The following is a 26904-nucleotide window of genomic DNA, read 5'->3' as shown; positions in this document are numbered from 1 at the left end:
TCCTCTCAGGACTCATAATGCTGACTCATTCCTATCAGGACTCATAATGCTGGCTCATTCCTATCAGGACTCATAATGCTGACTCATTCCCTATCAGGACTCATATTGATGTCTCATTCCCTCTCAGGAATCATAATGCTGTCTCATTCCTATCAGGACTCATAATGCTGGCTCATTCCTATCAGGACTCATAATGCTGACTCATTCCCTATCAGGACTCATATTGCTGTCTCATTCCCTATCAGGACTCATAATGCTGACTCATTCCTCTCAGGACTCATAATGCTGGCTCATTCCTATCAGGACTCATAATGCTGACTCATTCCCTCTCAGGACTCATAATGCTGACTCATTCCCCATCAGGACTCATATTGCTGTCTCATTCCCTATCAGGACTCATAATGCTGACTCATTCCTCTCAGGACTCATAATGCTGGCTCATTCCTATCAGGACTCATAATGCTGACTCATTCCCTATCAGGACTCATATTGCTGTCTCATTCCCTATCAGGACTCATATTGATGTCTCATTCCCTCTCAGGAATCATAATGCTGTCTCATTCCTATCAGGACTCATAATGCTGGCTCATTCCTATCAGGACTCATAATGCTGACTCATTCCCTATCAGGACTCATATTGCTGTCTCATTCCCTATCAGGACTCATAATGCTGACTCATTCCTCTCAGGACTCATAATGCTGGCTCATTCCTATCAGGACTCATAATGCTGACTCATTCCTCTCAGGACTCATAATGCTGGCTCATTCCTATCAGGACTCATAATGCTGACTCATTCCCTCTCAGGACTCATAATGCTGACTCATTCCTCTCAGGACTCATAATGCTGACTCATTCCCTATCAGGACTCATAATGCTGACTCATTCCTCTCAGGACTCATAATGCTGACTCATTCCTCTCAGGACTCATAATGCTGACTCATTCCTCTCAGGACTCATATTGCTGACTCATTCCTCTCAGGGCTCTTAATGCTGACTCATTCCTCTCAGGGCTCTTAATGCTGACTCATTCCTCTCAGGACTCTTAATGCTGACTCATTCCCTCTAAGGACTCTTAATGCTGACTCATTCCCTCTAAGGACTCATAATGCCGACTCATCAGTGTTTGAGGACTCATAATAATAATGCATTTTATTTATATAGCGCTTTTCACAACTCAAAGACGCTTTACAATATGAGGGAGGGTAGACAAACAAGGACAGGCAAACCAGTAAGTATAGTAAAATAAAAAAATAAAAAGGCAGTCAAGAGGAAGTTGATTGAGAGGGGGGGGGGCTTATGGGTAGACAGAGTTGAAAAGATGTGTTTTGAGGCGGGACTGAAAGACTGTGAGGGACTCAGAGTCACAGAGATCTTGGGGGAGGGAGTTCCAGAGCCTAGGAGCTGCCACTGAGAAGGCTCTGTCCCCAAAGCTGCAGAATGTGGATGTGGGAGTGGATAGGAGTCCGGCTGCGGTGGATCTGAGGGACCGTGGGGGTTGATAAGGAGTGAGAAGGTTTGTGAGATAGAGGGGGGGGGGGGGGCAGATGGTGGAGTGCTTTGTAGGTGAGGACCAGCATTTTGTAGTTGATGCGATAGGAGACAGGAAGCCAGTGGAGGTCTTTGAGGACTGGGCTGATGTGATGCTTGGTATGCGTGAGGAGACGTGCAGCTGCATTTTGAACCCGTTGGAGTCTGTTGAGGGATGGAGTGCTGATGCCGTAAAGAAGTGAGTTGCAGTAGTCAAGGCGGGAGGAAATGAAGGCATGGATTAGTCGTTCGGCTGCGGGGCGGGTGAGAGAGGGTAGGATTTTTGCAATATTGCGGAGGTGGAACAATGAGGTTTTGACTGTTAGGCGGATGTGAGGTTCGAGGGAGAGGGTGGGGTCAAAGATTACGCCAAGGTTGCGTGCCTGATTGGAGGCGGAAACAATGGTGCCATCGATGGTGAGTGTGATGCTAGTGACCTTGCTGAGGGTGGATTTGGAGCCAATTAGGAGGAGTTCTGTTTTGTTGCTGTTCAGTTTGAGGAGGTTATGTTGCATCCAAGTTTTAATAGCTGTCAGACAGGAATCGGTGTGGGTAAGGGGGGGGTTATGGAGGGGTTTGGTGCTGAGGTAGATCTGAGTGTCATCAGCATAGCAGTGGAAGTCCAGGTTGAAGTGGCGGAGTATCTGACCGAGGGGCAGGATGTAAATGATGAAGAGGAGGGGGCCACGTACTGATCCTTGAGGAACGCCTTGGGCAACTGAGGCTGTGGCAGAGGAGTGGTTGGGGAGGGAGATGAAGTGGGATCGTTCAGTGAGGTAGGACTGAAGCCATCTGAGTGCAGTACCTTCAATACCAATGTCCCTGAGTCGGGTGAGCAGGATGTTGTGGCTCACGGTATCGAAGGCTGCACTCAGGTCGAGGAGGATGAGAATATTGAGGGAACCAGTGTCAGCAGAGGTGAGGAGGTCATTGAGGACTTTGATGAGTGCAGTTTCTGTGCTGTGGTGAGGACGAAATCCAGACTGAAGGGGTTCATGAAGCTGGTTGGTTTGGAGATGGCAGTGAATTTGTTTGGCTACGATGCGTTCAAGAGTTTTTGAGAGGAATGGTAGGTTGGAGATGGGGCGGTAATTAGCGAGGGAGGAGGGATCAAGACCAGGTTTTTTGAGGATTGGAGTAACGGCAACAGTTTTGAAGGCAGAGGGGACGGTTCCATGGGACAGCGAGGAGTTGAAAAGGTTAGCAAGATAGGGGCAGAGGACGGGGAGGCAGGACTTCAGGAGAGGAGTGGGTAGAGGGTCAAGGGAGCAGGTTGTGGGATTTGAGGAACCGATCAGATGGAGTATTTCAAGTGGGGTAAACAGGTTGAACTGGGAGAGGCGGGGCTGGGGAGGAGGAGTCAGGAGGTCAAGGGAGATGGGGGGAGAAATGGTAGCGGTGGAGGTTGGGGGAGATGCTTGTATGTCAGATGGAGCTGAGAAGGAGTGGTTAATGGCGTTAATTTTGTCTTTGAAAAACTGGAGGAATGAGCTGCAAGTAGCGGAAGTAGAAGTAGGGAGGTTATCAGCACGGGGTTTGAAGAGCTTGTTAACTGTGGAGAAGAGGGTCCTGGGGTTACGGGAGGGGTCAGTGAAGATGTTGGAGAAGTAGGCAGATTTAGCGGCAATAAGAGCATCTCTGTATGCATTGAGATGGAGTTTGTAGCTTACGTAATGGACTGTGAGGGATGATTTCTTTGAAAGACGTTCAAGTTGGCGGCCTCGCTGCTTCATTTTACGCAGTGCGGGTGTGAACCAGGGTGAGGAGGTCTTGAAAGTAACAGTTTTATTTTTGAGGGGGGCTAAAGTGTATAATGTATAATAATGACTCATTCCCTCCCAGGACTCATAATGCTGACTCATTCCTCTCAGGACTCATAATGCTGACTCATTCCCTCCCAGGACTCATAATGCTGACTCATTCCCTCTCAGGACTCATAATGCTGTCTCATTCCCTCCCAGGACTCATAATGCTGACTCATTCCTCTCAGGACTCATAATGCTGTCTCATTCCTCTCAGGACTCATAATGCTGTCTCATTCCCTCCCAGGACTCATAATGCTGACTCATTCCTCTCAGGACTCATAATGCTGTCTCATTCCTCTCAGGACTCATAATGCTGTCTCATTCCTCTCAGGACTCATAATGCTGACTCATTCCTCTCAGGACTCATAATGCTGACTCATTCCTCTCAGGACTCATAATGCTGACTCATTCCTCTCAGGACTCATAATGCTGTCTCATTCCTCTCAGGACTCATAATGCTGACTCATTCCTCTCAGGACTCATAATGCTGACTCATTCCCTCTCAGGACTCATAATGCTGACTCATTCCCTCTCAGGACTCATAATGCTGACTCATTCCTCTCAGGACTCATAATGCTGACTCATTCCTCTCAGGACTCATAATGCTGACTCATTCCCTCTCAGGACTCATAATGCTGACTCATTCCTCTCAGGACTCTTAATGCTGTCTCATTCCTCTCAGGACTCATAATGCTGTCTCATTCCTCTCAGGACTCATAATGCTGACTCATTCCTCTCAGGACTCATAATGCTGACTCATTCCTCTCAGGACTCATAATGCTGTCCTTTAATGCTGACTCATCAGGTTTTGAGGACTCGTAATGCTGACTCATTCCCTCTCAGGAGTCATAATGCTGTCTCATTCCCTCTCAGGTCTCATAATGCTGTCTCATTCCTCTCAGGACTCATAATGCTGACTCATTCCCTCTCAGGACTCATAATGCCGTCTCATTCCCTCTCAGGACTCATAATGCCGTCTCATTCCCTCTCAGGACTCATAATGCTGACTCATTCCCTCTCAGGACTCATAATGCTGTCTCATTCCTCTCAGGACTCATAATGCTGACTCATTCCCTCTCAGGACTCATAATGCTGACTCATTCCCTCTCAGGACTCATAATGCTGTCTCATTCCCTCTCAGGACTCATAATGCCGTCTCATTCCCTCTCAGGACTCATAATGCTGTCTCATTCCCTCTCAGGACTCATAATGCTGACTCATTCCCTCTCAGGACTCATAATGCTGTCTCATTCCCTCTCAGGACTCATAATGCTGTCTCATTCCCTCTCAGGACTCATAATGCTGACTCATTCCCTCTCAGGACTCATAATGCTGTCTCATTCCCTCTCAGGACACTTAATGCTGTCTCATTCCTCTCAGGACTCATAATGCTGACTCATTCCCTCTCAGGACTCATAATGCTGACTCATTCCCTCTCAGGACTCATAATGCTGTCTCATTCCCTCTCAGGACTCATAATGCTGACTCATTCCCTCTCAGGACTCATAATGCTGTCTCATTCCCTCTCAGGACTCATAATGCTGACTCATTCCCTCTCAGGACTCATAATGCTGACTCATTCCCTCTCAGGACTCATAATGCTGTCTCATTCCTCTCAGGACTCATAATGCTGTCTCATTCCCTCTCAGGACTCATAATGCTTTCTCATTCCTCTCAGGACTCATAATGCTGTCTCATTCCCTCTCAGGACTCATAATGCTTTCTCATTCCTCTCAGGACTCATAATGCTGTCTCATTCCCTCTCAGGACTCATAATGCTGTCTCATTCCCTTTCAGGACTCATAATGCTGACTCATTCCTCTCAGGACTCTTAATGCTGACTCATTCCCTCTCAGGACTCATAATGCTGACTCATTCCTCTCAGGACTCTTAATGCTGACTCATTCCTCTCAGGACTCATGCTTTCTCATTCCTCTCAGGACTCATAATGCTGACTCATTCCCTCTCAGGACTCATAATGCTGACTCATTCCCTCTCAGGACTCATAATGCTGACTCATTCCCTCTCAGGACTCATAATGCTGTCTCATTCCCTCTCAGGACTCATAATGCTGACTCATTCCTCTCAGGACTCATAATGCTGACTCATTCCCTCTCAGGACTCATAATGCTGACTCATTCCCTCTCAGGACTCATAATGCTGTCTCATTCCTCTCAGGACTCATAATGCTGACTCATTCCTCTCAGGACTCATAATGCTGTCTCATTCCTATCAGGACTCATAATGCTGACTCATTCCTCTCAGGACTCATAATGCTGTCTCATTCCTATCAGGACTCATAATGCTGACTCATTCCCTCTCAGGACTCATAATGCTGTCTCATTCCCTCTCAGGACTCATAATGCTGACTCATTCCTCTCAGGACTCATAATGCTGTCTCATTCCCTCTCAGGACTCATAATGCTTTCTCATTCCTCTCAGGACTCATAATGCTGACTCATTCCCTCTCAGGACTCATAATGCTGACTCATTCCTCTCAGGACTCATAATGCTGTCTCATTCCCTCTCAGGACTCATAATGCTGACTCATTCCTCTCAGGACTCATAATGCTGTCTCATTCCCTCTCAGGACTCATAATGCTGACTCATTCCTCTCAGGACTCATAATGCTGTCTCATTCCCTCTCAGGACTCATAATGCTGACTCATTCCCTCTCAGGACTCATAATGCTGACTCATTCCTCTCAGGACTCATAATGCTGACTCATTCCCTCTCAGGACTCATAATGCTGTCTCATTCCCTCTCAGGACTCATAATGCTGACTCATTCCCTCTCAGGACTCATAATGCTGTCTCATTCCTCTCAGGACTCATAATGCTGACTCATTCCCTCTCAGGACTCATAATGCTGTCTCATTCCTCTCAGGACTCATAATGCTGACTCATTCCTCTCAGGACTCATAATGCTGACTCATTCCCTCTCAGGACTCATAATGCTGACTCATTCCCTCTCAGGAGTCATAATGCTGTCTCATTCCCTCTCAGGACTCATAATGCTGACTCATTCCCTCTCAGGACTCATAATGCTGTCTCATTCCCTCTCAGGACTCATAATGCTGTCTCATTCCCTCTCAGGACTCATAATGCTGACTCATTCCTCTCAGGACTCATAATGCTGACTCATTCCCTAATGCTGTTTCATAATGCTGACTCATCAGTGTTTGAGGACTCATTCCTCACCCGTCGCTCTCGGTGGTATACACCACAGGAACCCTGCTCTCGCCCTCGATGCCCAGCTCGCTCTGCACCGCCTCCAGGTTCCTCTCGAACGTGTCCACGCTGCCGATGTTGAACCACACGAACATCTAATAATAATAAAGCTTTATTTATACAGCACTTATCATGCAGCTCAGAGCACTTTACAAAACATCACAAGTTAGAAATAAACAACAAGAAATCCCCCTCGTGAAGAACTTCACAGCAGAACCTACACAAGGAGGACCAACACACACAAGGAGGACCAACAGACACAAGGAGGACCAACAGACACAAGGAGGACCAACAGACACAAGGAGGGCCAACAGACACAAGGAGGACCAACAGACACAAGGAGGACCAACAGACACAAGGAGGGCCAACAGACACAAGGAGGGCCAACAGACACAAGGAGGGCAAACAGACACAAGGAGGACCAACAGACACAAGGAGGGCAAACAGACACAAGGAGGACCAACAGACACAAGGAGGGCAAACAGACACAAGGAGAACCAACAGACACAAGGAGGACCAACAGACACAAGGAGGGCCAACAGACACAAGGAGGGCCAACAGACACAAGGAGGACCAACAGACACAAGGAGAACCAACAGACACAAGGAGGACGCATGACAACACAAATAAAACAAACAATGGTTTCTCTTCGACAGGAAAGACACAAGACAACTGAGTCGATGCAACAATATAAAACCCCATAAAACAAAGTGAACATATTTGTTAATAAAAGAGGGATTAATAAAAGTCCATCTTATTATATAGGTACAACAGATATAAAAAATACAAATATTAAGAACTATCTGAACACATGTTGGTGTTAGACACGACTTATAAAAGTGTTCCCTGCTTTAAAGTGAAGCGGTGACTCACCCCGTCGACCGGCGCCTGGCCCGAGGAGAACGCCACCTTCACGAAGCGCTTGTTCACCACCTCCAGCCGGTCCACCTGCAAAACAAGCGCACCCGTTCAATACTGCAGCTATAACAGGTAGACATCAAACTACTCAGATACATTTATATCCGCGTTTCTCAAAGTGTGGTCCGTGAGCGACCCATAATGGTCCATCAGTGGATTGGTACAATGTCACATTTGAGAGGAATACAATTATAAATTCAGAGAGCTTCTAAAATGGTTTAAAAATGAATAGTATAGGAGCAACAGAGACACGCAGTCAATAAGTGAGTAAACAATGTTAAATTAAAACTGTGGTCACAGACGTGCACGCAGTTGTGGGCGGGCCTTCGCGTCCGTGCGCCTGTCGGGGAGGTTCGCCGGTGGTCCCGGTGTCATGCAGACACGTGCGAGTCCTCTGAAATGAGCCGTTTGTCATTTCTATGATTTTCGCGTCCCAGACTCCCAGGTCCTCCGGCAGCGACCCGTAAACGGATGTCGGCGCGCCGTCTCGAAGGAAAACAAATTTCTCTAAAGGGTCGTCGAGGATCGATTACCGAGGAGGCTGTCTGGAGGAGCCGTAACCGAGGATACACTGATTTAGAGGAGAGAGGAGAGAGGAGTCTCTCTGGAGGAGCTATAACCGAGGGTACACTGAAGTATCCTCCGGAGTCGATTTCAGGCAACAGTGATGTTTAAAAGATGCGTGACGCATGGCTGGACTTATGTCAACGAAGCACAGCTCTGCAAACTGCCCCCGTTGTGATTTTACGTTATGTAAGATAATCAAATGTGCATCAGACTTTCTGCCCTTTACCGTTTGTTTACTCATTAATCACATCTCCCCTGGATGTTAGGCTATTTTTTTTTTTAATACAACTGCTTTCATTCAGGTGCGATGTTTACAGTGAGAACAGCAATAATATATGTAACGGGCCTACATTACACGCTTTATTTGTATGCTTTAGTAGATATCTACAAGTAAACAGTAAATATTTTTCATGAAACCATATAGTGCTTCACATAATAAAATGTACAAGGGCTGTAGCCTGATATACATGATATGCTTTAGGAGCTGTATGTGTGTGTTGTACAGTGAGTAGGTTTGTGTTGTGGAGTGTATAGGTGTCTGTTGTAATTGAATTTGCCGCCAGCAGAGGCGGTGTGTGTGTATATGTGTGTCTATATGTGTGTGTGCGTGTGTGCGAGAGAGTTGATGTGCCAGGCAGACAGGCAGGTATAAGTAGCTTATCTGACATATAAATGGTCAAAAAATTTACTTTTTAGCCTACGAGCTCGCTGTTCGAGCGAACGACTATTCCTTTCAAATGTAGCATCACATTGGATATGCGCTTAAATTGTCCTGGATTGGAATTTTTTCCATCGTTTTCCTTTGAGGAATTAGCAAAAATGTGCTTAAAATCCATGAAAAAACGCAGGCCACGCCCACATTCGTCATTCATTGCAACACTTTAAATATAAAGTTCATACTCACCTCCAGAGTATGTCTAAAAAATATATATATTATTTTGTCCATCTTTTCTTGAGTTATACATTTGTCATGTTTTTGGCGCCCCCCATAGTCCAAAATGAAAATACCTTTGTGTGCCTATTCCCCAATACAGACTGAACCTATCCACCAAAGTGTGCTATTTGGATACATTGTTGATGAGCTATGAGCATTTCTTTCTAAGCCCCGCCTTTTTGCGAACATGGTTAGATTAATGACGGCCATATTTATCGACTGAACATGGTCATTTTCTACGGTAATGTGTCTGACCCTCCACCGATGCTGTATACTAAGTTTAAGTTGAAAAACAAAAATTTGAAATTTAAGTTAATATTTCACTGTTTTTAACATTATGCTAATTAAGTAGGTGGAGCTTAGGGGTTCATGTATGAAGCTATTTCCGGGTCATAAGTTTTGATCATTCCAAAAAAATACAATTTATTTGAAAGTTCAAGTTTTTATCCTGAACTTTGAAAAATACACTGATGTATTCAAAATAAAAATAAGTATTTGAAATGATTTTTCAGGTTGAATATTATTTTGATTCAGTTCAGCAATTTTTTTGAATAAAATATTTATTTTCAGATTTCACTTTTATACATATTTTGATATTTTAATCCTTATTTTTTTTCAGTTGCAGATTTTTCGTTTTCAAAACAATTATTTTTTCAGTTTCAAATCTTGTTTTTTCAGGTTTCACATTGCTTTTCACCTTAAGATCGTTTTTCACTTTCAGATCTTTTTTTCCCGCTTTCAGATCTTTTTTTTCCGCTTTCAAACTTTTGGCCCTGGTGTTGCTTAGGGGGCGGGGCTTTCCAAAGAGTAGTTATGTTGTTGTATGTTGTTATGTTATGTCATGTTGCCTTCATGGATGTCAGGTAGCGCGAGAAATATAACTCAATACTTTCTATACACAATACTTCCGTGATTGGTGGTAAACAAAACTGATACCAGCTACTTGATGGTGAATGATCTGTCGCCACGCCAACGGCAGTTGATGACATCCCATAATACGCTTAGATGCGTTGATGGCTGCATCGTTACCAAACCTGTGAAGTTTTGGGCCATTTGGAGCATTTTCACTGAAGTTATGAGAAAACCGTGTTTCATGGCGAGCATTGTGTTGCCATAGCAAAGGCATTTGAAGAAATCTCAAAACTGTCCCGTAGATGTCTTCACGGCTGGACTATTAGCACACATGTGAAGTTTGAGCACTTTTTGAACATTTTCATAGGAGTTAATGTATAGCGACATCGTCTTTTATGGCGATATATGCCGTTTTCCATGGAAACGGCATATGATGACACCCCATAATTGGGTTAGAGCTGTTGAGGGCAGGACCATTAACCTTTATCTGAAGTCTGCTGCTCTGAGCATGTCAGTTGGAGTGATGACATCATCGTGTTCCATTACACAGGTGTTTATATTTGAGCTAACGAGGACAGCTGTGTGTCACCAATAATGTATAAAATAGGTAGAACATGTTGAAGTCAGTATGAAGTCTCCATCAGACAGAAAATAATAGGCTCAGACAGTCTGTTAAAGTCCAGTGACCACGTCGTTAGCTCAAACACGAACACCTGTGTGTTATGACATCGTGTTCCACGACACAGGTGTTTATATTTGATCTAACGAGGTGTGCAGAGATCAAAGGTTTCCATTGTTCTGAATGAGAGATAAACCTCTTACATGTGAACGTTTCGTGGAAGAACCGTAACAGATATCGGTAAAATTTCAAAGCGTGAAGTATATCAAGGACCTTGAGTATCTGAAGTGTGCTTTTTGTGTACTTTTTGTGTGGCCTTTTTGGAAGATTAACTAAAGGTGTGCGGCTGCTGCCGTGAGGAAATATCAGCCTGAAATTACAATGGGGTTTAATGGAGGAATGTTGAACGTTTTTGTCACTTTGACAAGAGGCATTTTGGTTAATTATTTTTTGCTTAATTGTTTGTCATTTTTCAAGCTACGAGATGTTTTCCTACGTTTATCATGAAAAATTATGTCTCAGGAATGTAGGGTTTGGGAATTATGGCAGTTTTAAAAAAAAATATGAAGGCAAATTTCAAGATTTCCTACCCTCTAGCTGTGACATCACGCACTCTAGTTAATGTTAAAATCCGAAGAAGGCCTCTGTACCAAGGTCTGAACAATGTTTAATATCTCTAAAAGTAAGAATCAGATTTAAAAGTTGTTTAACACGAATAATGTCAGAAAGATGTGTAACATTTTAAAGTTGGAATGAGGTTTCTGAGTGAAAGTATGAAAGAACAGTTAGCAGTTGAAGTCGCATGAAGATTTGTTGAAGTCTGAAGAATTTCTCCATTGAAGTGAAAATGGGATGTATCTCTGGAATTATGAAAGTTATGAATGATAAAAGTACTAGCAATCGATTCCCGACTGAGCTGAACGTTTTGATGTTCGAACAGAGTTTCTGCGATGTTCAATGCGGGAGGAGAAGGCCGGCAAAATAACGGGCGGAATCAAGATTTTGAATAACAGATAGTTGGAATGCTGATAATTAACTTGTGTTGAGAACACACAGATAAACAAAATAAGATCTCACTAGAGATAGAAAATAAACTCGACTAACGTTACATGAACTCATCACATAGAGGAAGTCTCACCACTCCTTTGGACAGGAAGTTGTTGACAAAGTCTTTCCAGGTGACCTCCCGCCCTCCATCTCTGAAGAAGATGAAATAAAAGATAGTTGTCCAGAAGGCCGCTCCGCTCAGGAAGTACATCCTGAACTCCTTATCGTCCCAGGGAACATCGCCCTGAAACACACGGCGTCAGTAAGCACATTAATAAACACATCAGTAAACACGTCACTAAACACGTTAATAAACACGCTAATAAACATGTCAGTAAACACGTTAATAAACACGTCAGTAAACAAGTTAATAAAGACGTTAATAAACACGTCAGTAAACACTAGGGATGCACCGAATATTCGGCCACCGAAAATTATCGGCCGAAAATTGTTAAAAAGGCCATTTCGGCTTTCGGCCGAAAGGGTTTTAGCACCGAAAAAATATCACAGAATGTCAGAGAACAGGGTTACGTTGATCTTACTCCGCATATTTGTCCGGGTGTTTTGATTTCAAGTGGTGGAGTAATCCCGAAGTGGTGAAAGTCTTTGCAGTTACACCCCCTCGAGAAATGTCAGCTGAACACGTTTTACAAATCGCAATCCGCACCTCTCTCTCTGATATTTTTAAATATCTCCAAGCGGCAGACATGTTGGCTGTGAGCCAGCCGCGAGCATGGTCGCGCGCCGTGCTTGTCGCCGCGTTTTTATTACGTCATCACAACAACACGTTAGCTTACCAAACTTATAGGTGCATTTGTTGTTGTTGAAGGCCTGGCTGTTACAGTCTTTATCTACACTAGTTTGTTGTAGGCCTACTGGCCTAGATGTTTATGCAGTTTTAAAGCACCTTGGCTTTGTCCTGAAAGCACTTTGTTGTAGTTATCCTACAGAGAAAAGAAAATGCACTTGACTTGGAATTAATGTACTGTATGCATTCAGAAGTGCTGAATAAATGTTTTATGGACCCATAATAGTGATTATTATTTAAGTTAAGTTTTACCATAATCATGTCTTTTTCCATAATCAGGTAGCTGAACAACATTGGTAAAAAATGTATACAATATATATATATATATATATATATTTCTATTAATCATTTTCGGCCTTTCGGCATTCGGTTTTCGGCCAACTGTTTCCTATTTTCGGTATCGTTTTCGGCCAAGAATTTCCCATTCGGTGCACCCCTAGTAAACACGTCAGTTAGCACGTCCGTAAACACGTTAATAAGCACGTCAGTAAACACGTTAATAAACACGTTAATAAGCACGTCAGTAAACACGTCAGTAAGTACGTTAATAAACACGTTAATAAGCACGTCAGTAAACACGTCAGTAAACACCTTAATAAACACCTTAATAAACACGTCAGTTAGCACGTCAGTAAGCACGTTAATAAGCACGTCAGTAAGCACGTCAGTAAACACGTCAGTTATCACGTCAGTAAACACGTCAGTAAACACGTCAGTAAACACGTCAGTAAGTATGTCAGTAAACACGTCAGTTAGCACGTCAGTAAACACGTCAGTTAGCACATCAGTAAACACGTCAGTAAGCACGTCAGTAAACACGTCAGTTAGCACGTCAGTAAACGCGTTAATAAACACGTCAGTTAGCACGTCATTAAGCACGTTAATTAGACCCGTAAATAAACACGTTAATAAACATGTCAGTTAGCACGTTAATAAACACGTCAGTTAGCACGTCAGTAAACACGTTAATAAACACGTCAGTTAGCACGTTAATTAGCACTTCAGTAAAAACGTTAATAAACACGTCAGTTAGCACGTCAGTAAGCACGTTAATAAACAAGTCAGTTAGCACGTCAGTAAACACGTTAATAAACACGTCAGTAAGAACGTCAGTAAACGCGTCAGTTAGCACGTCAGTAAAAACGTTAATAAACACGTCAGTTAGCACGTTAATAAACACGTTAATAAACACGTCAGAAAGCACATCAGTAAGAACGTTAATAAACACGTCAGTTAGCACGTCAGTAAGAACGTTAATAAACACGTCAGTAAACACGTTAATAAACACGTCAGTTAGCACGTTAATAAACACGTCAGTAAGCACGTTAATAAACACGTCAGTAAGCACGTTAATAAACACGTCAGTTAGCACGACAGTAAGCACGTTAATAAACACGTCAGTAAGCACGTCAGTAAATACGTTAATAAACACGTCAGTTAGCACGTCAGTAAGCACGTTAATAAACACGTCAGTAAGCACGTCAGTAAATACGTTAATAAACACGTCAGTTAGCACGTCAGTAAGCACGTTAATAAACACGTCAGTTAGCACGTCAGTAAACACGCTAATAAACACGTCAGTAAGCACGTTAATAAACACGTCAGTTAGCACATCAGTAGGCACGTCAGTAAACACGTCAGTAAGCACGTTAATAAACACGTTAGTAAGCACGTTAATAAACACGTCAGTAAGCACGTTAATAAACACGTCAGTAAGCACGTTAATAAACACGTCAGTAAGCACGTTAATAAACACGTCAGTTAGCACGACAGTAAGCACGTTAATAAACACGTCAGTAAGCACGTCAGTAAATACGTTAATAAACACGTCAGTTAGCACGTCAGTAAACACGCTAATAAACACGTCAGTAAGCACGTTAATAAACACGTCAGTTAGCACATCAGTAGGCACGTCAGTAAACACGTCAGTAAGCACGTTAATAAACACGTTAGTAAGCACGTTAATAAACACGTCAGTAAGCACGTTAATAAATCCGTCAGTAAGCACGTTAATAAACACGTCAGTTAGCACGTCAGTAAGCACGTGAGTAAGCACGTTAATAAACGTCAGTTAGCACGTCAGTAAACACGTCAGTAAGCACGTTAAGAAACACGCCAGTAAGCACGTTAATAAACACGTCAGTTAGCACGTCAGTAAGCACGTTAGTAAACACGTTAACAAACACATCAGTTAGCACGTCAGTAAGCACGTTAATAAACACGTCAGTAAACACGTTAATAAACACGTCAGTTAGCACGTCAGTAAGCACGTTAATAAACACGTCAGTTAGCACGTCAGTAAGCACGTTAATAAACACGTCAGTAAGCACGTTAATAAACACGTCAGTAAACGCGTTAATAAGCACGTCAGTTAGCACGTTAATAAGCACGTCAGTTAGCACGTCAGTAAGCACGTTAATAAACATGTCAGTAAACGCGTTAACTAACGTTGTAGCCTCTATGGTTGTAGCCTAGCAGAGTGGACAAGTTGCTGTTAGCTGACAGTGAGGCATGTACATGTCCATCAAAGTGACCACGCCCTAATTTTTGCAAAAGCTTTAAGGCTTAATATTAATTAAACAGATGAGTTGAGAAAAAATGCACCCCCCCCCAATCCATATTCATGAAGGGGGGACCTAACTATACAGAGAATATGGTTTTTTGAACCACGATGTAAACATGTTTATATCTGCTCTAAAGTTGGGCATTTTAACATTGGGGTCTATGGAAATTGCTCCCTTCTGCTGACTGCTCCTACTGGCCACTAGATGAACTGCAGTTTGAGGCACTTCCGCATTGGCGTCCCGGCTCTTCCCCAGAGTTTGCCGCTTGATCTAAACGTGTAACAATTATAAACGTTTGTTTGACTCAGATTATTGTTCCCAACATCTGATTAAATCCCATTGAGGAATTCTATTGGAGCAGAGAGATGCTGCCTTCAGGGAGCAGAGAGATGCTGCCTTCAGGGAGCAGAGAGATGCTGCCTTCAGGGAGCAGATAGATGCTGCCTTCAGGGAGCAGAGAGATGCTGCCTTCAGGGAGCAGAGAGATGCTGCCTTCAGGGAGCAGAGAGATGCTGCCTTCAGGGACCAGAAAGATGCTGCCTTCAGTGTTTCTGGTGTCTGAAAGAGAAGCTATGAAACACACACTGACCTTCTGCAGGCGGGTGTACCAGTGGGAGTCATCCCTCCCACCTCCTTGCTTTCCTCCTCCTCTTCCTCCTCCTCCTCTTCCTCCTCCACTTCCTCCTCCTCCCTGATCGTTGGCAGGTTTGGCGTCTGAGAACAGAATAATCCATCAGGTTAGACAGTCTGTAAAAGCCTCTATATCTCTCGATATGATATGTCTCTATATGTCTCCGTATGTCTCTATATGTCTCTGTATGTCTCTATATGTCTCTATATGTCTCTATATGATATGTCTCTATATATCTCTGTATGTCTCTATATGTCTCTGTATGTCTCTATATATGTCTCTATATGTCTATATGATATGTCTCTGTATGTCTCTGTATGTCTCTATATGTCTATGTCTCTATGTGATATGTATATACTGTATGTCTCTGTATGTCTCTATGTGATATGTATATACTGTATGTCTCTATCTCTCTATGTCTATATGATATGTAAAGTATATCTCTATATTATGTCTCTATATGATATGTCTCTATGTGATATGTATATACTATATGTCTCTATATGATATGTCTCTATATGTCTCTATATGATATGTCTCTATGTGATATGTATATACTATATGTCTCTATATGATATGTCTCTATATGATATGTATATACTATATGTCTCTATATGATATGTCTCTATGTGATATGTATATACTGTATGTCCCTGTATGTCTCTATATGATATGTCTCTATATGATATGTCTCTCTATGTCTCTATATGATATGTCTCTGTATGATATGTCTCTCTATGTCTCTATATGATATGTCTCTATATGATATGTCTCTATATGTCTCTATATGATATGTCTCTATATGATATGTCTCTATGTCTCTAAATGTTATGTCTCTATATGATATGTCTATATGTCTCTAAATGTTATGTCTCTATATGATATGTCTCTATATGTCTCTATATGATATGTCTCTATATGTCTCCATACGTCTCTTTATGATATGTCCCTATATGTCTCTGTATGTCTCGATATGTCTCTATATGATATGTCTTTATATGATATGTCTCTATATGTCTCTATATAATATGTCTCTATATGTCTCTGTATGTCTCTATATGATATGTCTCTATATGTCTCCATACGTCTCTTTATGATATGTCCCTATATGTCCCTATATGTCTCTATATGATATGTCTCTATATGTCTCTATATGATATGTCTCTATATGTCTCTATATGATATGTCTCTATATGATATGTCTCTATATGTCTCTATATGATATGTCTCTATATGATATGTCTCTATATGTCTCTATATGATATGTCTCTATATGTCTCTATATGATATGTCTCTATATGATATGTCTCTATATGTCTCCATACGTCTCTTTATGATATGTCCCTATATGTCTCTATATGATATGTCTCTATATGTCTATATATAATATGTCTCTATATGTCTCTGTATGTCTCTATATGATATGTCTCTATATGTCTCTATATAATATGTCTCTATATGTCTATATGATATGTCTCTATATGTCTCTGTATGTCTCTATATGATATGTCTCTGTATGTCTCTATATGATATGTCTCTATATGTCTCTATATGATATGTCTCTATATGTCTATATGTCTCTATATAATATGTCTCTATATGTCTCTGTATGTCTCTATATGATATGTCTCTATATGTCTCCATACGTCTCTTTATGATATGTCCCTATATGTCTCTGTATGTCTCGATATGTCTCTATATGATATGTCTCTATATGTCTCCATACGTCTCTTTATGATATGTCCCTATATGTCCCTATATGTCTCTGTATGTCTCTATATGATATGTCTCTATATGTCTCCATACGTCTCTTTATGATATGTCCCTATATGTCCCTATATGTCTCTGTATGTCTCTATATGATATGTCTCTATATGATATGTCTCTATATGTCTCTATATGTCTCTGTATGATATGTCTATATGTCTATGTGTCTCTCTATGTCTCTACTGTATATGTCTCTGTATGATATGTCTCTATATGTCTCTACTGTATATGTCCCTATATGTCTCTGTATGTCTCTATATGATATGTCTCTATATGATATGTCTCTATATGTCTCTATATGTCTCTGTATGATATGTCTATATGTCTATGTGTCTCTCTATGTCTCTACTGTATATGTCTCTGTATGATATGTCTCTATATGTCTCTACTGTATATGTCCCTATATGTCTCTGTATGTCTCTATATGATATGTCTCTATATGATATGTCTCTATATGTCTCTGTATGTCTCTATATGATATGTCTCTATATGTCTCTATGTGTCTCTCTATGTCTCTACTGTATATGTCTCTGTATGATGTGTTTCTCTATGTCTCTACTGTATATGTCTCTGTATGATGTGTTTCTCTATGTCTCTACTGTATATGTCTCTGTATGATATGTCTCTATATGTCTCTACTGTATATGTCTCTGTATGATATGTCTCTATATGTCTCTACTGTATATGTCTCTAAATGTTTCTGTATGATATGTCTCTATATGTCTCTATGTGTCTCTCTATGTCTCTACTGTATATGTCTCTGTATGATATGTCTCTATATGTCTCTACTGTATATGTCTCTGTATGATATGTCTCTATATGTCTCTACTGTATATGTCTCTGTATGATATGTCTCTATATGTCTCTACTGTATATGTCTCTATATGTCTCTATGTGTCTCTCTATGTCTCTACTGTATATGTCTCTGTATGATGTGTCTCTCTATGTCTCTACTGTATATGTCTCTGTATGATATGTCTCTACTGTATATGTCTCTGTATGATATGTCTCTATGTGTATGTCTCTATATGTCTCTACTGTATATGTCTCTATATGATATGTCTCTATATGTCTCTACTGTATATGTCTCTGTATGATATGTCTCTATATGTCTCTACTGTATATGTCTCTGTATGATATGTCTCTATATGTCTCTGTATGATATGTCTCTATATGTCTCTACTGTATATGTCTCTGTATGATATGTCTCTATATGTATGTCTCTATATGTCTCTACTGTATATGTCTCTATATGATATGTCTCTATATGTCTCTCTATGTCTCTACTGTATATGTCTCTGTATGATATGTCTCTATATGTCTCTACTGTATATGTCTCTGTATGATATGTCTCTATGTGTATGTCTCTATATGTCTCTACTGTATATGTCTCTGTATGATATGTCTCTATACGTCTCTACTGTATATGTCTCTATATGTCTCTACTGTATATGTCTCTATATGATATGTCTCTATATGTCTATATGTGTCTCTCTATGTCTCTACTGTATATGTCTCTGTATGATATGTCTCTCTATGTCTCTACTGTATATGTCTCTGTATGATATGTCTCTATACGTCTCTACTGTATATGTCTCTGTATGATATGTCTCTATGTGTATGTCTCTATATGTCTCTACTGTATATGTCTCTATATGATATGTCTCTATATGTCTCTATGTGTCTCTCTATGTCTCTACTGTATATGTCTCTGTATGATATGTCTCTATATGTCTCTACTGTATATGTCTCTGTATGATATGTCTCTATATGTCTCTACTGTATATGTCTCTGTATGATATGTCTCTATATGTCTCTACTGTATATGTCTCTGTATGATATGTCTCTATATGTCTCTACTGTATATGTCTCTCTTTGATATGTCTCTCTATGTCTCTACTGTATATGTCTCTGTATGATATGTCTCTATATGTCTCTACTGTATATGTCTCTGTATGATATGTCTCTATTGTATATGTCTCTCTATGATATGTCTCTATATGTCTCTATGTGTCTCTCTATGTCTCTACTGTATATGTCTCTATTGTATATGTCTCTATATGATATGTCTCTATATGTCTCTATGTGTCTCTCTATGTCTCTACTGTATATGTCTCTGTATGATATGTCTCTATATGTCTCTACTGTATATGTCTCTGTATGATATGTCTCTATATGTCTCTAAATGTCTCTACCTTTGGTCTCTGCTTCTGCTTCAGTGTTTTTCGGAGTTTTCTGACTTTCTGGAAAATATTTCTCGAAACCTAAAAAGCAAAAAACACATATTTGTATTTCATCCCACGTGGACCCCCCATTCCTCACACACCTGTAGACACACCTGTAACCCCCCCGTTCCTCTTTCACCTGTAGACCCCCCCTGTTCCTCTCTGACCTGTAGACCCCCCATTCCTCACACACCTGTAGACACACCTGTAGACCGCCCCCATTCCGCACACACCTGTAGACACACCTTTAGACCCCCGTTCCTCACACCTGTAGACACACCTGTAGCCCCCCCGTTCCTCTATCACCTGTAGACCCCCCATTCCTCACACACCTGTAGACACACCTGTAACCCCCCGTTCCTCTTTCACCTGTAGACCCCCCTGTTCCTCTCTCACCTGTAGACCCCCCATTCCTCACACACCTGTAGACACACCTGTAGACCGCCCCCATTCCGCACACACCTGTAGACACACCTTTAGACCCCCGTTCCTCACACCTGTAGACACACCTGTAGCCCCCCCGTTCCTCTATCACCTGTAGACCCCCCATTCCTCACACACCTGTAGACACACCTGTAGACATCCCCCATTCCTCACACACCTGTAGACACACCTGTAGACCCCAAATTCCGCACACACCTGTAGACACACCTGTACACCCCCCCTGTTCCTCTCACACCTGTAGACACACCTGTAGCCCCCCCCGTTCCTATCTCACCTGTAGACCCCCCATTCCTCACACACCTGTAGACACACCTGTAGACCCCCCCCATTCCTCACACACCTGTAGACACACCTGTAGCCCCCCTGTTCCTCTCTCACCTGTAGACCCCCCTGTTCCTCTCTCACCTGTAGACCCCCCATTCCTCACACACCTGTAGGCAGACCTGTAGACCCCCCCCCATTTCTGACACACCTGTAGACACACCTGTAGACGCCCCCCATTCCTCACACACCTGTAGACGCCCCCCATTCCGCACACACCTGTAGACCCCCCTGTTCCTCTCTCACCTGTAGACCCCCCATTCCTCACACACCTGTAGGCACACCTGTAGACCCCCCCCCCCCCATTCCTCACACACCTGTAGACACACCTGTAGACCCCCCCATTCCGCACACACCTGTAGGCACACCTGTAGACCCCCCATTCCTCACACCTGTAGACACACCTGTAGACCCCCCCTATTCCACACACACCTGTAGACACACCTGTAGAACCCCCCCAATCCTCTCACCTGTAGCCCCCCCTGTTCCTCTCTCATCTGAAGCCCCCCTTGTTCCTCTCTCACCTGTAGACCCCCCCCCCTGTTCCTCTCTCACCTGTAGACCCCCCCCTGTTCCTCTCTCACCTGTAGCTCCCCCCATTCCTCACACCTGTAGACACACCTGTAGACCCCCCCTATTCCGCACACATCTGTAGACACACCTGTAGACCCCCCCCAATCCTTTCACCTGTAGCCCCCCCTGTTCCTCTCTCATCTGAAGCCCCCCTTGTTCCTCTCTCACCTGTAGACCCCCCCCCTGTTCCTCTCTCACCTGTAGCTCCCCCCATTCCTCACACCTGTAGACACAGCTGTAGACCCCCCCTATTCCGCACACACCTGTAGACACACCTGTAGACCCCCCCCAATCCTCTCACCTATAGCCCCCCCTGTTCCTCTCTCATCTGAAGCCCCCCTTGTTCCTCTCTCACCTGTAGCCCCCTCTGTTCCTCTCTCACCTGTAGACCCCCCCCCTGTTCCTCTCTCACCAGTAGCTCCCTCTGTTCCTCTCACCTGTAGACCCCCCCTGTTCCTCTCTCACCTGTAGCCCCTCCTGTTCCTCTCTCACCTGTAGCTCCCCCTGTTCCTCTCTCACCTGTAGCCCCCTCTGTTCCTCTCACCTGTAGACCCCCCCCCTGTTCCTCTCTCACCTGTAGCTCCCCCTGTTCCTCTCACCTGTAGACCCCCCACCCCCTGTTCCTCTCACACCTGTACCCCAGCCTCTGTTCCTCTCACACCGGTACCCCCCCCCCCTGTTCCTCTCTCACCTGTAGACCCCCTCCCCCCCTCTTACCTTTGGGAGGTCTGGAGCTCAGACGGAGGTTCTCCCCCAGCATGTCACTCAGCAGGCCCCGCCCCCTCTCCAGCTGCCCCCCCGCCGGCCAGCAGGTCACCTGACACACAGGAAGTGGACGTGTTACACAGGACACACACCTATAGTTCTTCTGGACACACAGCAGTGTTTCCCCCAGGATGGAGTGATAGCAGCGGTGCTAAGGCACGTGGGCCCAGCATCATGTGAGCGCGGAGCGCGTGGATTTTTTTAGTGTGTGCGAAGTGCGCCCCGCCAATTTGTTTCTATGTGTCAGCACAAGAAAGGCTCTTGAGGCCTAGCACCAGGGCCGGTTCTAGACAATTTGCTGCCCTAGGCGAGATTTTATAAAGAATAAATGAAAAGTCTCTACAAAAGACAAAGACATTACAAAAACAGAAACTTATTGACATAGACAATATATGTAAAAATGGCTTCAAATATATTCAGTATTGTATGAACATTGAACATGAACGCTCGAGATTTGTCAACGGGGGGGGGAGACGCTTGTGAATTGTTGTTACGGAAACAATAGGGGTTCTAGGTTGCCATAAGGCTGTTGGCGGTCTTATAGGCTACATCCATTGGTTGGCTTTGTGGCACATTTGTAACGCTTTGCCAACTTGGGCAGCACGCAGGCAAATCTGAGCGCACACAGGGTGGAGAGGTGGAGAGAGATTGAGCGATGGAGAGGAAGGGAGAGAGAGAGAGATTGAGCGAGGCAGAGAGCGTGTGCAGCGGTCTGCTTGGGCACAGAGCAGTTTGTGAGAGAGCCGGCTTGAGAGTCAATTTCTCTTCAAAATATAATTGATTGCCAGCCTCCCTTGTCCCTGGCTGGCTTGCTAGCTCGTTGGTAACTGATTTATTCTAATGTGCCTGCATCTGGCGCTGAGTTTCCATATTCCTTTCATGAACCACTTCCTGATATCCATTGTTGCAGATAAATATAAATGATAACAGCCAAACTAACCTAGCAAGAGTAAACTGACAGGCTGCTGTGCCGCATCTCACTCAAAACCCCACACGACCCAGTGAAAAACCAGTCTCGCGAGCAAAAATAAAAACAAAAATAAATATTAGGACAAAGCCCTACAAATAACAACAATAAACATAATCATAAAACAATTAAAATGCTGTATTCAGCCCTGATTAAAACAGCCCCATGGGGCCCGCCCATGACGCCGGGTCTGACTTAGACTAAAATTAACTAATGATCTAAACCAGGGGTGTCAAACGTACGGCCCGCGGGCCGGATCAGGCCCGTGAACAAGTTTAATCCGGCCCGCGAGATGATTTTGGAAAGTATAAAAAATAAAAAGAGCTGCAATTTTTCAATGAAAGAAACTGCTGTTCTAAATGTGTCCACTGGGTGTCGCAATAGCAATTATGTGAAGCGAGCAAACTATGTATAACGGGGCTGAGGAAGTAATCCTGTGTTTACAGTCTATCGTGCTTGGCTTCCTCACTCCCCAAAATGTCGCTATCAAAAAAGAGAAAAGTGGACACAGAGTGCAGAGTTTTCCAAGAAAAATGGTCATCCTCCTATTTATTCACGGAAGTGAATGGGAAACCCGTGTGTTTGGTTTGTTCGCAGCACGTTTCAGTGCTGAAAGAATATAACCTTCGTCGCCACTATGAGACTCAACATGCCGACAAATATGATAACTTGAAAGGAAAACAGAGAAGCGAAAAGGTGAAGGAATTGCTGGCGGGTCTGAAAAAACAGCAGTCTGTGTTTACTCATAGCCGAGAAATCGGCGATGCTGCAGTGAAAGCCAGCTACCTTATTGCTAATGAAATTGCAGTGGCTTCAAAACCATTTAGCGAGGGTGAATTTGTGAAGACATGCATGCTGACAGCTGCAGAGATTGTGTGCCCTGAAAAGCGTCAAGCTTTTGAAAATATCAGCCTGACAAGAAACACAGTTGCACACAGGATTTCTGATCTTTCGGAGGATTTGGACAGCCAATTGAAGCGCAAAGTTAAGTCGTTTATTGCGTTTTCAGTTGCAATTGATGAAAGCACGGACATTACAGATGTTGCGCAACTGGCCATATTCATCCGCGGAGTTGATGATACTTTGACCGTAACCGAGGAGTTTGTGGAGTTGGTGCCGATGACGGATACCACGACAGCGGCTGATATTTTCAACACACTCGAGGGTGCCCTGGACAGAGTCGGAGTGGACTGGTCACGCGCTGTCAGCGTGGCTACAGACGGTGCGCCTTCAATGATCGGGAAAAAAGCAGGTGTTGTGACGAAATTCAGGGAAAAAGTGCAGACTGCAAATGGAGGACGTGATTTTTGGACTTTTCACTGTATTTTGCACCAGGAGGCATTGTGTTGCAAGTCATTAAAGATGGATAACGTCATGAAGGTGGTCGTCCAAACTGTTAATTTCATCCGATCAAGAGGCTTGAATCACCGTCAGTTTGACAACCTTCTCAGAGATAAAGACCACAACTACGGCCTGCCTTACCACACCGAGGTAAGATGGTTAAGCCGAGGCATTGTGCTGAGGCGTTTCTTTGATTTACGAGAGGAAATTGAACAATTCATGAAACAAAAAGGCAGACCAGTGTTAGAATTTAAGTCCAAAGAATGGATGCAGGATCTTGCGTTCATGGTGGATGTTACAGAGCACTTGAATAACTTGAACACAATGCTGCAGGGGCGCAACAAAGTTGTAACGCAGTATTATGACAGCGTATGTGCGTTCAAGTTGAAGCTGTCATTGTGGGAGACGCAGCTCGCGGGAGGTGATGCAGCGCACTTTCCTTGTCTGAAAAATGTGTGCGATACCCAACATGTCGCAGACATGAAGCGGTTCAAAGATAAACTAATAGGACTATTGCGGGAGTTTGAGCAACGCTTTCAGATTTTTGGTGAACTGGAGAAAGACTTCAAAGTTTTCTGCTCGCCATTCACCGCGAATGCCTCTGATCTGCCCGTCAACATTCAACTTGAAATAATAGACTTGCAGTGTGACTCAGATTTGAAGGGGAAATTTGCTGCAGCTGGCTTAGACACATTTTATCAGTATCTTTTGCCAGGTTACCCCAACTTGACAGCCCTTGCTGCAAAAGTGTTGTGCATGTTTGGAACCACGTATATTTGTGAGCAAGTTTTCTCTGTAATGAGCATCAATAAAACAAAGCTGCGCTCAAGGCTCACGCACAAGCACTTAAATGACATCCTGAAATTGGCTGCCACTCAGGCTTTGACCCCTGATATTGATGCACTTGTGAAAGCTAAAAGATGCCAGGTTTCAGGAGCAAAAACAACAGTGGGTAACCCAACTTAAAATGCTGCATAAGACACTGCACCCTGATATAGTTATCTAAAAAATGATTGTCTTCTGTGCAGATTGAAAGAAAGTGAACAGTGTGTGATTTACTGTAATAATGACAGTAACTTCAGTTCATAAGTTAGGTTTGTTGAAATTGTTCATGCATTGCACAGCTTTTATTTATCAATAAGTAATGTAGCCTACAAGGCAGGAAGTAAGTAACTCAACCCTCTTGAAAAGTTTCTACCTCAATTTGTCTCAATCATTTGGTGAGTTAGTACAGGATTAATATGTTAAAATGACAAATTAGTTATTTGAGAAGAGTTTTTGTATTTTGTTCATTCCCAGTATATGACTTAATGTTGTTGTATGGCTTTTTGTTGATACGCCAAGTCTAAATGTGCTTGTACTGTTATTGCACTAAAGTTCACTAAACTTAAACAAAGAAAACAATCTGAAGTTGTCGTCATTTTTTTGTTATTATGCTATGATTTTACCGCTCCGGCCCACTTGGGAATAGATTTTCCTCCATGTGGCCCCTGAGCTAAAATGAGTTTGACACCCCTGATCTAAACACTCAGTCCTTTACCTCACTGAGCCTCTCAGTCTGACAGGAGAGCTCTCCTCCACCCTGGTTGTAGAAACATCTACTTCTTATATCCATTAGCGCAGCTAGCACCAGATGCTAATAACAACAGCGCCGATACCGGTGCGCCCTCTCTCTCTCCCTCCCTCGCTCGCTCGCTCTCTCTCTCTCCCACGCTCGCACTTTGAGCTGCGGGCGCCTGATAAGCCAAGATCCCCCACTTTCATCACTTACAGCGCCCATCGTGCAGGGCAAATGAAAAGTGTAACCGGGGTGAAAAGGGTGTTACATTTACTTAATTATGAATATTGTTACATCAAGGCCGAAAATTAGGATGAGCCCCAACGGTCACAAATGTTTTTTCCCCCCCCAGATCTGCCGCCTATTGTATAGGGAAGGGAAACACCACACACACACACACACACACACACACACACACACACACACACACACACACACACACACACACACACACACACACACACTCTGTATATTTTATAATGTTTACATACTGCTCTGAATATTTCTTACTGAGGATATGTATATATCGTTTTTAATGTTTATTTGTATTTTATCCAAAAACAAATCATTTGTTAATTCCTGAAGACTGAGTGTCAAGATGCTGCTGTGAGAAAACAGCTTGTGATGAAGGATCTAAAGAAGAGAGGTACCAGACACAGGAGGAGTGATGAACATAAATAAAAACAAGTTATGAAACCAAAGAGAAAGGGTTACATCACTGCACCATCAACCAGGAGTACCACTACAATGACCCCACATTTCAAAGACAGGTCTTAAAGTAACTTTTAAAAGATCCCCAGGGAGACAGAAAGCAGTCCTGAGAGCCAGGGTCCTCAGCGGGGTGACCCGGACACGATGCCCACCTCACAGCGCGTTTCTTCGGGCTCGTTCTGTCAGATTCCCCGGTTAGCATGTTAGCATGTTAGCATGTGTTGACCTACCCTCCTGGAGGCCAGCAGCCGGAGGAAGGCGCTCCTGCAGCGGGTGGAGAGCAGGCAGCGGTGGGCCATCCTCTCTGTCACACTCAGAACACACACAACACACCGTAAACAGCCTCAAAGTCACTATTTATGTTCCCTGATCTCCCTGCTGCGCCATCTTTATGCTTCTTCTCCAGCTTTAAATTGCGTTTACCGCCACCTTCAGTACCGGAGTGTGGATCACCCACTACAGGCTACTCTGAGTATAACTGTGAATAACCCTATGGCTGGGTATAGCCCTTTAGTTTATATAGTCTATGAGTATAGCCCTTTATATAGTCTATGGCTATAACCTTTTATATAGTCTATTGGTATAACCCTTTATATAGTCTATGGCTATAACCTTTTATATAGTCTATTGGTATAACCCTTTATATAGTCTATGGGTATAACCTTTTATATAGTCTATTGGTATAACCCTATAGTCTATGGGTGTAACCTTTTATATAGTCTATGAGTA

General features: G+C 43.2%; 1 protein-coding gene across 1 annotated transcript in view; it reads right to left on the bottom strand.

The window, feature by feature from the left end:
* Positions 1–26676, bottom strand: part of afg3l2 (AFG3-like AAA ATPase 2) — a 38183-nt gene extending 11507 nt beyond the window's left edge. The window contains exons 1-7 of the mRNA XM_079651092.1: positions 26406–26676; positions 21551–21650; positions 19466–19534; positions 15462–15586; positions 11592–11744; positions 7437–7511; positions 6534–6658 (exon numbers count right to left, since the gene is read on the bottom strand). Coding sequence (XP_079507218.1) covers positions 6534–6658; positions 7437–7511; positions 11592–11744; positions 15462–15586; positions 19466–19534; positions 21551–21650; positions 26406–26474 — 716 coding nt within the window. The 5' untranslated portion in view covers positions 26475–26676. The remainder of the gene's footprint in view (positions 1–6533; positions 6659–7436; positions 7512–11591; positions 11745–15461; positions 15587–19465; positions 19535–21550; positions 21651–26405) is intronic.
* Between the last annotated feature and the right edge of the window lie 228 nt (positions 26677–26904).

The sequence above is a fragment of the Notothenia rossii genome (assembly GCF_949606895.1).
Source record: "Notothenia rossii genome assembly, chromosome: 9".
Taxonomy (NCBI): domain Eukaryota; kingdom Metazoa; phylum Chordata; class Actinopteri; order Perciformes; family Nototheniidae; genus Notothenia; species Notothenia rossii.
This window is presented reverse-complemented; position numbering and strand designations above follow the sequence as displayed.